Raw genomic sequence first — 18,148 nt, 5'->3', positions numbered from 1 at the left:
TTCTGTTGTGATTCAGTTTAAGCCTATCAAAAGAATGATGCTTATCAGAAGTTTACTCTTGTGTCAAGAATGGCTAAATCTGTGGTTTGATTATTTATTTTTTTTTGGTAGCAATTAATTTAAACTAGCCCTGCCTCTCTTTGTTCTTCCTTATGCTGTTTCAAACAAACCTTCAGTATTTAGTTTTCCTGTTTCACAATGTAAGAATAAAAAACTTGCTTTCTTTTATCAGGGGCATTATCTTGGTTTTGTTGATGTCGGAGCTGACATAGCATTTTGTGCCCACATCTCCACAGCCAACTGTATCTGAACAGAGACGTGGATTCTGCTGCTTAAAAGCTGAAGTGAAATCTAAATCCTTTCTGTACAAAACCTGCTTCATTCTGTGCTTTATCTGTTACTGGCACTGGAGCAGAATGGTGTTAAGAAAAATGTTGTCTTGAAAAGCTTCACATGCAAACATTGCTCTGTTGCTAAATCTGTGACTGAGGTCAGTTGCAGCCATATTTTAATTGTAGTTTGTACAGCAAAACACAATTAGCCAAATAGGTTGGTAGAGTAAGTACTGAATCAGCCATAGCTTGAAACTGGCTAGCATCATGCCCTGAAATATTAATATTTCATGTAGTGCTCCCCTCAGACTGCATACAAAAATAGTCCCTGTCCTAGTAGAGCTGGAAATGGTGGCTGTGTAACTGTGCCTGGCAAGGAAAGAGCAGAACGTATTCTTATCACTTATGCTTTTATTGGGATAACGCGGCGAAGATGTCCTCTTAAAGAAATATAATTATCTCTTGGCTGTAGGAGAACACTAGGTCACCCTGCAGTAGAAGTTAAGGTGTCCTAGAAAGCTTTCCCTCTTTCTTTCTTTCTTTCTTTTCTTTCTTTCTCTATCAGCAGCCATATAGAAAAAGTGGGCCAGCTGCGGAGTGCTGACTTACTGTACCCTTTTCCTCTGCAAGGTTCTGCTTTAACTCGCTGTCTGCTGGTAGATGGCAGTGAAAACCAAAGAGCTGACAGATGGAGACTCCATGGGGCTTCAACTTTAAGCTGATGAATCCTATTTCTTCTTTTCCTAATGGGGGTGATTTGCAATCGCTTTTGACAACCCATCAGTGCCAGTGTGGGGACCATCACCTTGCCACCTGAAGTCTGTCTCTTGTGCTATGCTTTTGCTGGCCTTTCATTTTCACTATTTTGGATGAGATCTCTGCATATCATCCTCAAGTAAGCAAAAACTGCAGGGAAGTCACTGGGCTTACCTAGCTTCTGCTTAAAAGAGAACTTTGCGAGCCTAGCAAGGAAGAGATGACGCCTTTCAGTAGATAACAAGATGAAACTCACTTCTTGTTGAACCATCATCTTTTGGAATAAATGTTATATTCCTCTTCGAGGCTGCAGAGGGTGGTTTGAAAGGACGTTGCAGGTGCATATTGGTGCTTAGTATCCTGAAGATGTAATGCAGCACCTTCGATGCTAAAGCTGATTTATTTTCTGCTTGGAGACCTTCAGCTTGAAAACTTAATTTCCTCCAAGTATTATTGCCCCTTGTAGGGACAGGTAGTATGTGATCATTCAGCAAGTATGGAATGTTCTTTCCTGTCCAGCTTGCTTCAGTTTCTATACCTCACAGCTTCTTTTTGCACAAGACCAGAGAATTATTATGATCTGGTGTCTTCATTTAGTTCGTGTCTAATGTATTGCAAAGTATTTTCATGTTTGGTGTGTAAAGATAGATTTTTAGGTGTCAGTTTTCTTAAAGATGAATAAAACCTGTAGTACCTTGTTCTTCTATATCATGGTTATGGTTAGCATCATCTTGCAATTAGTCAACACTTGTCTAGCTTCATCTGTCAGTTTTGCTATGTGATCATGTATATTGACTATTGTTACCAAAGCCATTTTTTGCCTGTGTGAATGCTTACAGACTTTGATAAGTACTTCCTTTACCTTCTTAGGTATTCTATCATCCTTATGGGATGATAAAATCATAGTATTTTTCTTAGGTAATGAGCTCTTTTTCAGCTCCCTGCTGAAGAGATGTTTACTTAAAAATCAGGAAAAAAAGAGAAGATGTTTAACATATTAAAATACTTTAAAGTGGCCTTAAGGGTTCTACCAGAAGGCCTGGAGTTAGTTTTAATTTCCAGTGGGCAGTATCTCTGCTAAGGAAACTGGCCTCTGCATCCTCTGTAGCAGCATCCAGCGTGGAGGATCTCTTCAGCTAGTCAGTGCATACTGACAGCTCTGGCTGTTCCTGAGTTGGAGCTAAATCATGCCTTAGAAAATGCAGCTAAGACTTAATAATTCTGTAAGCAGCAAAAGCATGTTTCTTTATATGGCAAATGGGCAGAACTTCTGCAAAGCTCACACTTATGTTGGAAATCCTGTTTGAATTTACACAGGCATTTTGAGAAAAGCTTGGGTTGATCAGCCTCTCCTGATGGTGTCTTTTCAGATGAATACACACATACTAAGGAAGGCTATAGCTTAAGTATTCTTACAACCATGATTTTTCTGTTGTTCAGAAGCTTATTTTAATTCTGCCTCTAACAACATTTTCTGTTGTTCAGAAGCTTATTTTAATTCTGCCTCTAACAACATTATCAATCAGCTGCATTACTGTCCAGAAAGAATCTTGCAGGAATAAGGCGTGGGATGCTTTCTGCATTTGAAAAGCCCTTGCCTTTGAAATGGGATAATTCCTTTAGCACTTAAACTTGCCGAACACTTTCCCAAAGAGTTGTCATGTAATTTGGGGAAAGAGCAGGTTCAGCTGATGCTGTCTGGTTGCACAAGATGTTTTACTTGTTTTTGTTTGCTGCGACTGATCAGAACTGTGAAATTTGCTTAATTCTTTTAGCTTGCAGCTCCAGATAAGCTGTCACAAACCTGTGCTCCCTCTCTGTATCTGTCTGTAGGGGTTGCTAGTGGTAAAGGGAACTCTCCTTCAATAGACCCTTGTGATAAATTCCAGTGTCTGGGGGTCTTTTCCTGGAGCACTCAGATAGGACTTTGACTGGATTAACAGATCAGTGTCCTGCGATCACACAGCAGGCCACGTGTGACATAATTAGCAAGCTAGAAAGCGAATGGGCTTTAAAGGTGATCACTACCGCACCAGAGCCATCTGCTTAAGCCAAGGTTCAGCTCAGGCAGTCCATTGATCCATTGTAATCTCTCGTGAGGTATTAGGCTGCAACGGGCTGCTGTGGCAAATGTGGCAAAGAGCAGTGACATTATTTATAGAGAAATTAGTTCAGAAGACCCTCTGTTGGTATTCAGGGCTGTGGTTTGCTTGCAGTTGCCCAGCTTCACCTGCAACCCTCCTTAGAATATATGTTTTTGTGTATAGGCTAAATGAAATGATTCTGTGTTGGAGGGATTTTGACTTCTGCTGCATTACAAATACTCAACAGTACCCAGGAGTAGTGTCACTGTAAGGTGTAACAAGCATAAAGTGTAACAAGTCACAGCATGTGTGCGGACCAAATCTAAAATCTTGCTGCAAGGAGGAACACCTTGATTCAGCTTTCAGAAATTCCTGTTAAGACAGTGTCAGTTCAGAGTCCTGATACCATGGGCAAGTTGTAACCAGAATCTCTGACAGCTCTCTTTTAAAGCTGAAGGTACTGCAGAGCCTCAGGGACCTTCTGAGCAGTGGGGAGCAAGACATGGATGTTTCTGAGCTTCCCACACTGGGGAACAGCTGGGCTGTCTTAGTTTTGTAGGCTTTTGGTAGATAAGTCTGATGTTGAGATTTCTCCCTTGTCCATCAATTTGTCTGGCAAACCAAGCCTGGAGCACATTCTTGCAGATCTTCAGTTGAGATGCTGCTTGGAGAGACACGGGAATCACAATTTTTCTTGTCTAAGATAGGCTCAATGTGGGAAAGGAACAGCTTCCAGGGAACTTGGCACTTATTTTCTGTTCAAATTCTCAGAGCTTGTAATAACTCTCTCTTTAACAAGCAGCTTGTAAACACAGTTTTTCTTTTGTTTTGTAGCTACTCCTGACATCACTGGCCACAAGCGAAGTGAAAATAAAAATGAGGGGCAGGAGGCCCTCATGTACTGCAAGTCTGTGGGCTTCCCACATCCCGAGTGGGTGTGGCGCAAGAAGGTCAATGGAGTATTTGAGGTAAGAAAACTGGGGTGTCGGGCATGTATTAACCTGCCAAAACCCCCAGTAAGGCACGAAATGAGCACCTTGGGTTTAGGCATATATTATTTAGGGTGCCTTATAACTTCTCAAAATGCAGTTCCTCAAACGTCTGATATGTTAGTGAGTGAAGCTGAAATTTTTCAGCAGCAGTGAGTATAAAATGGGTATTTATATTGTTGTGTGAAGAGAGTTGCTCATTGCGTTGCTGTTGGGCAAAGTTATGAACTGTCCAGAAAGATATGATGTTCAGGGTATCTGCTACAAATTGCAAGACGTGAGTTATGAAATGTGATTTAAAAATGCATTTGGTTATAAATTTCTCAAACTGTTTTTCAGTTTCACTGGTTGAGCTCACAACACTTACTATGAGGATGCAGTAGTGATACCTACTGTGTTTTAAGTGATCGTATTTTTTCCATGTAGCAACTGATCTAGCGAGCAAGAAAATTTGACCAGCAATTGGAATAGCAGAAGAGAAGCTGGAAGTTGCTAAGTCCTTCAGCCCATCTATTTTTACGTTGCTGTACGATCTACCAGAGAGGTAGCAATTTGATTGATAGATGAACTAAAAATGTTAAGCAAACAACAGTATGAGTTGATTGTTCACTGTTAAGTGCGAGCTTAAATTTTTATGGGACAGTGCTATATGAGTGACTTACCAAGTGCTGTGAGTCATCAGAGTCCTCTGCAGTGGTGTGCAGACTTCCCTTCACACTTTTTCTGGTGAAGTTATTTGATAAATTCATCCAAGATTAACTTTCAGGAAGGTCAAACATCCATATTTTGTCAAAGGTTTGCCCCTTTTTGATTCTTTAAATGTAAGCAACTCTGGAATTCTCTTTTTCAAATGTAGAAAGAATGTGGTGCCTTGAATTCCAGCTTTTATAAATATTCCTAAAGTCAGTGGCCTAGGCTGCCCTGCCCACAAATCTGTGAGCAGTGCGTGTTTCTTTTTAAAAACATAGCAAAGGCAAAATTTTATTAGGGCCGTCGTACCTCAGATAGTTCGAAAATGCTATCTAATGTGGTGTAGAATAATCTTAACTGGTACTGCTTTTTCTCTTTTCCCCCCCCTCTACACTGAAATTGTTTTGGCCCCTGCTAGGGAATGTATCCTCTCTCCTGTTACTTGTCTTATCTGTTTAGGTCAACCTGTGTCATCTTACTGCTGTTCACTGGTGAATGGAGTGTAACGGTTTCTCTTGAAGCAAAAGGGTGGGAACATAACATGGTAGCTTACATGATCACAAGCACTGGCATTTCATGGCTGATACTGTTAAAGTAGGATGAAAATACAGGTTTTCAGTTGGCATTTTTTGTTGTTGTTTTGAAGCACAGTTCACTTCAGTGAGAGATACAGAATAAAGACTAGTGGTGGGCTTTTCTGTTGCGCTAAGGAACCAGCCTATTTGCAAGAATCCCTCAAAACTCTTCTAGTTGCCATGACGCAGAAATGAAAAGGCACCAGAACTTATAAAATTTCTTGCTCTTGTCCTTTTTCACCTTTCTCCTTTTATCAGGACATCAACAACTCCTCCGGCAGATTCTTTATTTCAAATAAAGACAACTACACTGAGCTCAGCATCACAAACCTACAGATAAACGAGGATCCTGGCGAGTACCAATGCAATGCAACCAACCAGGTCGGCTCTGTCTCAGTCACAACCATCCTCCGTGTCCGCAGCCACTTGGCTCCCCTCTGGCCCTTTTTGGGGATCTTGGCAGAAATCGTTATCCTCGTTGTCATCATAGTTGTTTATGAGAAAAGGAAGCGGCCGGATGAAGTCCCAGATGGTAAGTGTGCTCAAAGCCACTTGTAAGGAGGAAGAAAAAAAAAAAAAAGGCAAAGCGAACTTATGGAAGCAGAAGGGAGTGGGGCTTTGTGGCAGGAAGGATCAGCAGCCCAGTTAATTCAGCTCTGAGCCCTTTGCTTTCTCATCTGTTCCCTCTCCAGACATTAAGCCCAGCAAGCACAGAGGGTCCAAGTGTTGTCCGAAGTCCTAACACTGGATTTCCCACAGATCTCAGACTATGGGGTGGGAGGGCGGTTATTTCAATATCTTTAAAGCTTTTGTTGCACAAGGGGTGTAGTGCTCCCATCTGTTTCCTGCTGTAGTAACCCTGAGAAATCCTGTGTGTCAGCCCTAAGGAGCATGGGGCAGCACAGGGGGAGAGCTGGAAACACTCTTCCATGTGGCATCTGGATCAGACACTGGGCAAGTTTTGTAAGGAAGCATTACACTTAAAGGGATTGGGACCGCAAAGGTGCTTCAAAAATAAAACATGTTTTCAGTGAGTGGGGGTAGGGCTCTTATTTTGGTGCGTAACTGAATTTTACTTAAGTTTACTCTGGAAACTGTATCTAATTGTAGTAGCCACTGACATATGTTTTCTAAAGATTAGGTTTTCATTATCAGGTTTGATGGTAGCGCTAATTAGTTAAACTATCATATACAAAAAAAAGTAAGTGTTTCATCTTTGAGCTTCTGCATATCTTCCTCTTTAAAAGATGGGGGAAGGGGCCGTTTGAGGCTACGAGTATTTGAAAGAACCATATCAAGAAACAGCCTTTAATGTGACACCTAGCTGCTTACTACAGTGTTCCTCAAGAAAACCAAGGAATCTTTGTGAGAAGCAGCTGGTATGCCATCATGCTGTAGCAACATGACGTGTCCAAGTAACATAGGTGTTCCAGAGTACGTGGAGGGCAACACGCTGGATCAGTACGGGAAGCGTTGAATCATTAGCATCTTCCTGGGTTGGACAAGCCCTGTAGCATAGTAGATAACTTCCAAAGGCAGCTGTGTTGTAGCTTCTGCAGCAGCGATGTGGTTGTCGAGCTGCATAAGGGATTGATAACAACGCAGCGTGACATTTGTCTTTTGGGATGAAAATACAGGTGCTGAAACAGTGATCTGCTTGTGAAGTTTGGGCAAAACCAACTTCATGGTTCCTGAGCTATGTTTCAGAGAATGAAAAAAAATAATCTTACAAAACAAGTAATAAATGTTAATACTTTGAGAATGGCTGAGGCTTGGGTCACTTCTGTAGGAGATCAAAACTGTCTTAAATAGTGCATACCTAGAGGAAACTAGCTTTTGATCTTAACCACTTGAGTAGCATTTACTAACTGCTTATAGAGCATGCATTGAGACTGGTCTAGGTTTGTAGACAACAAAATATAAACTGTGCATGTTCCTCTGCATAACTAACAGCTTCACAGTTGCTAAGGGGTTTATACTGCCAGCAGTTTGTCTTCAAAGTGGCTCTCAACCAGCCCAGAAAACTTCAAAAAAGACCATTTGAACATTCTCTTGCACATCTCCCATATTGTTATGCCACGTTGGCCTAACTTTGTCTGGATGGCTGGGGAGACACTCGCCTCTTTGGTGGCTGTTCATAGTTCCCTGCCTTTCAGAATTTCATTTGATGAAGTTTCACAAGGACCGAAACAAGATATGAGATTGTAATTTGATGTGTAAATATTTGTTGAAAACAGCCTCTAATGGACTTAATCCAATAGAAATTGGCTTTGACTTGACCAGATTGCAGTGCAACCACCATGTTATTGCGACTAAGCACACATTGGAGGTGAAGAGTTCATTACCTGTTTGTTTCAAGGGCTGAAGTTTTCCTGGCTAGTCTGGCTGCTCTTCAGATGCCTGAGGGATCCAGGCTCTTCATCTCTGATGAAGGTGTCCAAGATGATGAGCCAAGTAACTGAGGTTACTAAATTTGCTTGCTTGGTCTGCTGTTACTTTAAAGGCAACTAAGCTTGAGTCCTGGAGAGTGATGCACCTCTGTGGTGGACAAATGTTTTCCCTGTCCACTTTCTTGGAGGACAAAATCCAGTACTGAATATCACAGTCGATATCTGCATATTGGATTTGCCTGGATGAAGAGACACAGTCGGCATAACATCTTCTCAACTAAAGGCCAACTTGAGTCTTGCATTCCCTTGGATACTCTTGCGTTTTCTGTAATGGCATTTGAAGCTTTCTGTGATATCGTGGTGGGAAACACCCTAGAAGCAGGGGCATTTGACAAATGCATATGTGAGAAATCAATAGTCTGCTGATTTCCACACTTGGATGTTCTACTCTAGGTTATTCTTAATTTTATTATTTTAAATACATTGTTATGAAATGCCAAAGTTAATGTTTTAATGCAACAGCGTGCTTATTTGGAATTTAAACTCTGCTTCCAAAATCATACGTCCGCCTCCGCGTGCTGTGGTGAGCTGTAGCGGGTAACATCAATGAGCCTAGAGCTGAGCCAGCAACTCATGCAGATATTAGTCTAAACACCATATTACTTAATATAAATATTATTTGGCAACAACTGTGATCTCTCTCAACTATCAGCTGGTTTTCTGAATATTTTTTTTTTAGTATAGGTTTCAATGTGTTAAGCTTTAAGGACAAGGGTTGTGGTTATGCCAGATCTTCATGTGAAGCTGCTGCAGCAAAAAATGATTGAGCTGTTAGTGCCTCCTTGCTAATGGGAAAAAACTGATAGTCTCATCAGCAGAGTAAACTCACTGATGGCCCTTCTTGCTGGGGTGTGAATCTTGCCCTTGGACCACTCCAAATTTTTCCTTAGACGCTGAGATTCTTTCATATTCCCCACCATCACCCTAGTCCCTGTCTTCCCATGGTGGAATAACTCTGGACATTCCTTCGTCACTAGATTTCTCTGATATTCTTCCTTTGCTCTGGAGTAGCAGGTAAAAGCAGCCAAAAAAACCCCCAGCCACATTTGAGGATGGATAGCCATTTTGCATCTTTCTTTGGACCGCTGCCTAGTGGATTGTTATCATTTGGCTTGGCACGTCCTCCTGCTGCAGATAAGGTGTCTCCTACCAGTAAACAGCCTAAATGTTGGGGTGCAAAGCTTTGTACCTGTAGTCTTGCCCCTCTGCAATGCTTCAGGGTGCCATAGATCCCACCTTAGGAAGAGGTGTCTCCCATGTTCAGTCAGGCTTTCTTTCCCCTTGAGAATCCTCTGATGTACTGGCTAATGTCTGTCCTGTTGAAGGGTTCTCAGGAGTGAGGATTTCTGCATAGACCTAGTGTAAAGGTGACTTATTCAGGACACTTCAAGGTTATCTTAAAGTTTTGGAGAAAAACAGTGATGCTAAACATGGTAGCTTCCCCTGTATACAGAAAAATCAAAGCCTTTCTGGAGCTGAAGGAACTGTTAAATCGACAGTTTGGAAGTACACCTGCAGCCTGTGCAGAGCCTGACTGGTAACAGTGTAGGATGAAATGCAGTTGAGCTGCATTTATCTTGTGTCTTGCTGGGAGATGCTGGTGCCCACGCTGAGCTTTCACCTTGTGCAGTACCCAGGTGACATAGTTTCTAGCGCTGGCTTAGTTAAGCCTACACAAGTTACAGGCAGCCCTTTGGAGTGTGCTGACTTCATCCCCTCAGACAGAACCAGTCCAAGCTGGAAGCTGGAGCGGGGTTGCTCCAGACTCCACTACTACAAGGCACACTTAATTTGAGTCCTTTTGCCTTTCGCAGCTGTATTAGCTTGCCTTCACTGAGGTGCCACCTTCCAGAAACTGCTCATCTTGCTGTTCTTTTTTGAGAACTGTATTGAACTATTTATTTAGCATTTCCACATCTCCAGAGAATCCTCCAATTCAATGTAGCATAAGGTACTGAGGCAGAAAATCCTGAGGGTCCCCCCACTCCACCCTGACTGATGAAGAACTGTTTTTACAGGAATATGGTGTTTCTCAGGCAAACCTCAGAAGAATATATATAAAACCCTTTGACAAACCAGATCAGTAATTTCGGTGTTTGTGTTTGCAGTGCACTTGTATACGCACAAGAGGATATTTGTAAGAACTTCATGGAAAAGTCAGTGGTCTTACAGCTGCATCAGCCTTTAAAAAACAAGGCTTGAGTGCTGTACCATTTTGGTGAGGCCTAACAAAGAAGTGCCAAAAAGGACTTTTGATAACTGATGCTAAACAAAAGCACCCAGTTGCTAGTGGGGAATGTGACTGTTTGGAGAGAAACATTATCTCTGTCCTGGAAGGTGTCTGGGATGCTTTCCAGAGCACTTGGGAACTCTACCTGGCCAGGCAAAACAAAGCCAATTGAATTAATTCCCTTTCTCCCATCTCCGTGTTTCACAGGCTAAAAATTACCTGTCTCAGCGTGCCAACTACCTCATCTCTTGGCAGATGGGTAGAGTGACAGATACCTGGTTAAATTTGGAGCAGTTCTTCTCAGTTTACTGTTTAGCTGTGGAGTGAGGGTACTTAGGTTTCAGAGTTCAGGGGGGATAAAGGGCTGTGCGTTACAAGACATTTATCCAATGTGTTCGCTGGCCTTGTGAAAGGTGTTACCTCTGTCTAGAAGCGCTGCCATGCTGGAAGAGCGAGGACACTCCTTTAACTTTGGCATTTCCTGACTGCAATTTTTTTTGCATGGACCTTGCTTTTTGTGTTTAGTTGAATTGCTTTTTATGCCACGGAACAGGGCTGCTCAGTAGCAACTTTGCTAGTATTTCCTCCTTCATGTAATTCAGATTTGTGAGTGAATTTGGTTTTTGGTGGTTTTTTTTTTTTTTTTCCTGCTGCTGTATAGCAGAAAAAGGAACTTGGAACCCGTGAAATTTGTATTTTCCACCAGAAATGGTGCAAGGATGGCATTAGCGGATCCCCACTGTGGGTTCTTGCTGTCTTGCCTGTGGATTTAGGGGCATTCTCGCTCTCCTGGGAAGGCGAGGTGACTGCAGTGAGTACCTCCAGTAACCTGCCTGCAGGTGTGATCCCTATTGCATCCAAATTACGTGCTGGAAGGCGGAAGGGAGGGCAGATTGCACTTGAATTTCTGCATCCTTTCAAAATGAGAGTTTTGACTTGCTTTACACGTGGTAAAGCAATATATGGATCGCATACCCTTTCCAGAGAATGGCTAGGTTTTGTAAAATCAAGAGTGGGTGAATAACGTGCAGCTTCCAGTGGCCTTTGGTGATGAAAGCTGCATGTACGTGGCATGTTGAGGCCAGAGATGCTGGCACCTTGCTGCATGTACAATGGGAAACAGTTTCAGCAGGGGGCTGCTGATGAGTTTTGCTCAGAATGCAAGTTGCTTGGACTTCCCTTGACAATAAAAGGAAGCAAATAGCTTTATATTCCTCTGTGGTATAGCTTAAGCTGCTTATTTTTGACAGATGTAGCAATTAGCCATTGTGACCTGAATGTAGTATATCAAAGATTCCTAAAGAAAGTGTCTATTCTGTTATTGTTGGATCATATAGCCTAAAAATAGTAAAGATACTGTTTTAAAGGGTGTGCGCTGGGGTAAGTAGAAAGTAAAAACTTCTTGGCTACATTCCCCCATAGGAATGTAAACAGTTTTTACTTTAAAATCTGTATTCTACATGATCTTTAGTTCAAAACCATGAGGTGACTGGGTTATATATAACATGTCCTTTTTCATTCTTCCCTTCTCATTTCTCAGCTTAATACAAAGACTTTCCATAAATGTTTTTCTGCTCTGGCTCTGCAGAAGCTCCATCCATATCCCCACATTCTTTCTAATACTCTTTTTTTTTTTTCTTGACTTTCCCTGTTCCTGCTGTTACTGTAAGTAATTTAAAGAACAAAATGTTTTCACTGAAATGGTTTACCTTGTACCAACTTAATTTTTTGATTTTTTTTTTTCTATTACCCGCACCTTTCTCTCCCACACTTAAAATTCATCAACGGGAGAATTCATCAGACGGGCGCATTGCAAAACCATGTAGTTATCAACTATACCCAACAGCAAGCATCACTGTATCACAGTGGTAATCAAATAGCCTGGCTCCTCCGGGCCTTTGTATACTAGTTTGTTAGATGCTATTAGAGGATCAGAATTCCTCCAGTCTGATGTAAGTAACCTTTGCCAGAGAGCCTCTGTTGCCGATACACTTGTGCCTTCCTTCCATTTCAGAGCAACTGCTTTATTTTTATTGGCTTGCTTCATGGAACAAGATTAGCGTCTCCATTCACCTCTTCTTCCCCCTCCTCCCACAATATATTCCTGTTAATGAAGCCAAAGAGAAGAGCGTTGCTCCAAACCTGACGTGCATGGTGGTGGTAAATGCCACCTTTGAGTCTTTGCATGCAACCAAAGCCCTAAGTGGTTAATGCAGGTTGTAACGCTTGTGTCCCTGCAAACAGCTACCTTGTGAGAAAGCGTCACGGTCCTGCATGGCTGTGGACTGCTTTGAGTGCTCGATGTAGAGCCTTCCAAATGTTTTATGAGTTAAGAACTGAAAAATTTTGAATTTTTTTTTTTTTTCCAACTTGGGCAAACATCTAAATTCTTATAAATGTTCTTCCCAAAAGTTTTCAAGCTACTGTCAAATTTTCTCTTCCCAGAAAGCAAAATCTTAACCTAGCTTTTCAATATAAAAATTCCCCAGCTGTCTCTGTAATAGTTCCAACCAATTGCTTTGCAGACCTTAGAAGATTTAAAACGGGACCCCAAAGCTGCCACAGACGCTGGCTTTTCCTTTTGAGCATTTGAACAGAAACTGAACATGAGTTTTGTTTTAATAATGCTCCCATTCACTATTGATCTGTAAAGGCAGGTCTGAGGGTTGCCACGTGCCAGTGTAAGAACCATTGTTGAAGCTGCTGGTGTCAACTCCTCTCCGTGTAGATTTCCTTGCAAGTTTTAAAGCACAAGCAGAAACGTAGAGTCCCTTCACATGCAAAAATTTGAAACTTAGTGCTGGAAGTACCCATTACTGTTTCATTTTTAACTTCCAGCAGTCATAAGAGGCTACACAAGATTAATTTGATGTTAAAAATAAATACTGTAGCTTTCCAAAGGAGGTAAAAGAAACCAAGTAACATCTAAAATGCCTAAATTTATAAGGCTGAAAGGGGGAGAGGGGGCACAAAACACTACCACACCCTTCTCAGACTGCCAAAGCATGGGTTACATTCCCAAACAGTTAATACAAGTGGAGGAGTTAAAGCAAATCAGTTTGTCATCATCTTGCAATTTTAATGTCCATATAGTTTTGCCTGGAAGAATTGATTACACATGTTACGCAATGCATTAAGGACAGCAGCAATTCTAACCTTTCAGTTCAGAAATGTGTTGTTTCAGGGCAACACTAAGCAGATGATCACTATACCCACAGGAAAGGCTTGGCTGGTTGGGTTTTTTGTTTGTTTGGGGTTTTTTTTGCGTTTTTTTTTTTTAAATCTTGTATTATATAAACAATGGGGGTTTTGGAGTCTGCAGATCCCCTCCAAATTCAAAAGGAAGTATCTGCAAAAGGAGGGGTTTAGTGTGGTCAATTACAGAATTACAGCTCACCTGGCAGCATTTCGGGAGCCCCATGGGTGCAGAATGGAATGAAGCAGTATACTGGGAGGATGTTCTCTATGGCCATAGGTTGTACATACTATTAGAGACAATCAATTACTAGAGCAGGTCTTCTGGCATAAAGGTTTTGAGTTATATTGATATTTGTCAGTTACTATGACTTTTTTTTTTTCCCCTTCAATTGCATCATACCCTTAAAAAAATGGTGGTAAGTGAGAGATCTGCATGCTTTGGAGTTTGTTTAATCTCCGCTTCAGTCTATACAATGCACAAGTCATAATGTTAACACTTTTTCTTAAAACTTCTTCATTCACGTTCACAACTAATTTGGATTTCAGTTTGCTGTTTTTAATCTTTATTTAGTCTAATTTTGTACTTATTTTTCTGTTGTTCTGTTGCCCCCTGATTTCACTGAGGTTTCGGTCTTTGTCTGTACTGTACTGGGGATGCTTTTCCAGCAGTTAAATGGCTGACCAGGATAGTAATGCACAGAGAAATTTTCCTCAGTCTTATTTTATCTCCATTTAGGTTATAGATGGGAAAGGGGCGAGTGGTGGCGATCCACCATATAAGCTTAAGTATTCTAATAGGCATTTTTGTTGGATCTTTGTTAGGAAAACACCCGATGGCAGCCTTTATAAATGTGAAGCTTTGTTGGGTTTTGGTTTGTGTTTTTTTTTTTAAACACACAAAACTACTTATCTGAAATAGGCATCTAAATATTTTAATAGAGAAAGAAAAATGGTTCTTTTATAGCGAGAGAGAGCTTGTATCTTAACGGTGCAGTCTGATATTTCTGAAGTCCAGCCAAACAAACTCTCAAAGATGTCAATTATGCTTGTTAGAAAGCTGAGATAACAGAGTCTTAAAGCAGAATGGCATCGGTAGAAGTACTGATCTGGGGGTGGGGGAACGAAGGGCTTGCTGTCTGTCCGAGGCTCTTCCCAGCCAGCGTGTGGAGTGCGAAGCGCAGCCTGCTTTAAGATCTTTTGTGAATCAAAAGATGTTTGTGGAAGGAAGTTCTAGATTTACTGTGCTTTGTGTTTCAGTACCTGATGTGTCTCTGTATATCTCCACTGTATATACAACAGCACATTGATGTCTGGTTGTCCTTACTAGTCCTAGTTTTCTCTGTATCTTGTCCGATAGTGTACTGTTGCTGGTAATGGACTTCTGTGGACACTGGTGTGTCGCTAGTGTGTTATTTTGGCTGTAAAGCTCTTGGTTTGTGGTTAGTTCTTTATTTTTTTGAAGTATTTTTTTTGTTCCGGTCACTGTCTGTGCTAGCGGTGGCTTTGCCTATCCGTTGCCTTCAAGGTACAGGTGGAGTAATGTCCCATTTGACCGACATTACTCCTAGCGTGTGCTCATGCGGATGCCTACACTGTTAAGATTGTAATTTCCATAACTGCTTCATGTGCACTAAGCACCCTTGTGGAATCCTGCTGAGAGTTTCTTAAAGACTTCAGTGAAAAATCCCTCCAGCATGAGGTGGGAACAGCAACTGTCGAGTGCCAAAAACATCAGGTACTGAATTGGTTCCCCCAAAATACTTCTACAGGAGCATTAACTTTCTGGATTGATTTTTGTAGTGCTGTTTAAATGCAATTCTGTCTTCTGTACTGCAGCTTGGGAGCAAAATAAGGTGTTTCATAATTTAAAAAAAAAAGTTCAATTGGTCACGAAAGAGCGAATGCAAAACATTACTCATTGGCAGATTTTTTTCCAATTCTTAAAAGAGAATAGTTTTGCCAAGAGACACAGGCAGAAGAATGCTGTCAGTCTTCTGTAGCTGAAGTCTGTTGTGTCTGGAGGTATTACAACACCCCTAACTTTCCCTGGCGTTTTGAGCCCTGGGCTCTATCAGGCGCACACACAATGCCTGCTGCTGCCCAAGGACTACGTTTGGGTGCTTCACTCAAGTATTGCACCTTCAACCTCCTCCTAACCTGGTCCATTCTAATTAGACATTGAGAAAAATGGAATATGTAGAGGTCGTATCATCCATGGGGGAAGATGAGTATACGGTGTATATACTCTGTTGTGTATATACCAGTAATTACCCATCAGCAGCTGAAGAACAGCTTAAAAAAAAAGTATATTAAAAAAAAAAAAAAATCAATGCAAGAAAACAACCAGCAGGATTTTACAACTGAAACGTTGGTTTGTCTTCTCATCTATTTTTTATGAGATTGAACCACTGGAACTTGGGGACAAGATGAGTCTGACCATATTGCAACAATCTGTCCGCTACAGTTGCAGTTCTTCATGACAAGCATTCAAAGTGTTAACTAAAACCATCGAAGCAACATACCTGCCATTAAAACTTGAATCCAGAAAAATAACTCCATGAATCTTTGCACTACCAAGTGGAATGGCCTTTAACGCTGTAGATAGATTGGTTTGCTGTTTGCAGTTCAGCCGGTGTACGGTGCAAAGACTGACTCACTTTTTCTTTCCTTTCCTTGTCTTTCCCTGGATTGCATTGGAATTCTTGCTGCAGATGATGAACCAGCTGGGCCAATGTAAGTGCATTTTAAGAAAAAAAATTTACTGCGCTTAATCTGAGGGTTTATGAGAGGTTGCAGTACATCAGGTTGATATTACGTGCGACATTACTAATGGTATTGGAGCCTTTGGTTTGTTGTTTGTTAGCGTTGGTATCTGTGAGGTCCTTGCTAGAAAAACAAATACTGCTGGAGGAGTTCGAAACAAGTACTTTTGCTGAAGCCACACATGGTCTCCCTGACAGCCTGGCATAGCCAATCTGATACACTTTTTACAAATATCATGGGGCGGGAGGGGGGTGGGGGGGAAGCTGCTTCAGTTGTAAAAAAGGAAGCAGTAAAACGAGGAAGCAGACTGACAGATGTAGGAGGTGAATTGCACTGGGAAAGAAGGTGGCAAGATACAATGTCTAGAAGTTGTGTTGCCCTTAGCCACTTAGGAGGAGGAAGAATGAAATGCTGTTTGTTATGTACAAAGACATTTTTTTTCCTATGCTTGTGACTGATTTTGGTGCATTTTTTTAATTCTTTCTTTCTCCAGGAAAACCAATTCTACAAACAATCATAAAGATAAAAACTTACGCCAGAGAAACACAAATTAAAAATGCTTATCATGTAAGTATGACTCGCACACATCTCAAATGGTCAGGCTAAAGTCCTCCTTTTTCTGTAGTGGTTGGGGTGCGTAAGTGTAACTCGTTCCATGTATTAAAAAGTTACCAGCTGCTCAGAGGATGGCGCTAGCCTTCCTGCCACGTTTCAGAGAGCACTGTGGCTTAGCACAAGATTTTTTTCATAAAATATGCAGGTAGTTAATGATCCAGTAGCTGTTGAACTCCACATAATCACTACTCTTGCTAATAAAAAAAACCCCAAACGTTTCCTCATTTAATCTTAAAATCTGGAAGCTAACTTTGGTTGGGAAGCCTTTATCTTCATTTAAGACAAAACCCAGATGTTAAGCGCTTTGATTGCACGTTGTTATGGCACGTGATGTTGAAAATGCTGCCAGGCATTGACTAGCACCTTTTCTCATTTCTTTTTTAGAGCTTTAAGTTTCTGAGAGACTGATGGCAATATGACCTGCTAAATTTAAGGGTTGGAACTCTTGGTTCTAGAACTCCAGTTCTGTCTGATTTTTTTTTTTTTTTCCTCCTCCTTTTCAAGTGAGCAACAATATGACTGTCTAAAGCATGCCTTATTTAGCCTCTCCTGCAAGGATGACCTAGCCAGATAAATTTTAATAATGCTTCAGTGTAGAAGGTGTAAACTATTTTGGGCTTGATGTGCTGTGAATGTTGCTTTTTTTTTTTTTTCCTTAATCTATTTAAACATTAGAAGTAGTAAGTCGATTCACGCATGCGCCATTTTTTACTTCCTGTAGCTGTTAAATTGGCAAAGCTCTAAAACGCACTGCTGCCATCTAGTGATACTTTTTGTAAAGTACAGCAAAACTTAAAAATATATACAGTATATATTTATATTTGGGGGGAGGGGGAAAACCAAAATACAGTAATTGTGTTTCATTTTTAAGCTGCTGATATTCATTCCTTACTGTATGTCTGAAAGATGAGAGAATTATACTGTTCTGGTACTTAGAGAAGTAATATAAATTGAAATTATCTTAAGGGCTTAACCTATATAGAGAGACTCGGGTGTCCTATAATCAGACTTCAAAAGCTGGAATGGCCTGACATGGTGGTGGAGGAATGCAGTTTGAAAACAAAAACAAAACTTCAGTTTATAAATATATATATATGATTGCTTTTTAAGTGATTTTTTTTTTGTTAACTCATGTAAATTCTCAAATCCTTTTGCACTGATGTGTTCAACATATTCTTGTACATTCAATTCAGGCAAACTTTTATAATTTTCTTTTTTTTTTTGTTTTGTTTAAACGATGAAATGTTACAGCATGGTGATATTCTATGCAACTAGTTATACTCTTTAGTTTGACACTGTAATTTCTCATGATTTAAAGATTGTAGAAATAGACCTAACAGGGTTCTCATGATGTGCGTAACTGTAGATGCATGAACTTGTGTTCTGTGTATTTGTTGAAGTGCAATGATGTATAAAAAGTGGATTCACCTGTTTTTAAAAATAAAACACTGACAAAAAACAGCGTG

The 18,148-nt window shown here is 40.8% G+C and overlaps 1 protein-coding gene across 1 annotated transcript in view; it reads left to right on the top strand.

Moving 5' to 3' along the window:
- Window positions 1-18,143, top strand: part of NPTN (neuroplastin) — a 59,238-nt gene extending 41,095 nt beyond the window's left edge. Inside the window, exons 5-9 of the mRNA XM_049812386.1 lie at window positions 4,007-4,140; window positions 5,685-5,958; window positions 16,016-16,037; window positions 16,561-16,634; window positions 17,067-18,143. Of these exons, the coding sequence (XP_049668343.1) occupies window positions 4,007-4,140; window positions 5,685-5,958; window positions 16,016-16,037; window positions 16,561-16,621 (491 nt within the window). The 3' untranslated portion in view covers window positions 16,622-16,634; window positions 17,067-18,143. The remainder of the gene's footprint in view (window positions 1-4,006; window positions 4,141-5,684; window positions 5,959-16,015; window positions 16,038-16,560; window positions 16,635-17,066) is intronic.
- Window positions 18,144-18,148: the final 5 nt, after the last annotated feature.

This window comes from Accipiter gentilis, chromosome 10 (genome assembly GCF_929443795.1).
Source record: "Accipiter gentilis chromosome 10, bAccGen1.1, whole genome shotgun sequence".
Lineage (NCBI taxonomy): Eukaryota > Metazoa > Chordata > Aves > Accipitriformes > Accipitridae > Astur > Astur gentilis.
Note: the sequence above shows the minus strand (reverse complement) of the source record. Positions and strands in the feature narration are given on the sequence as shown.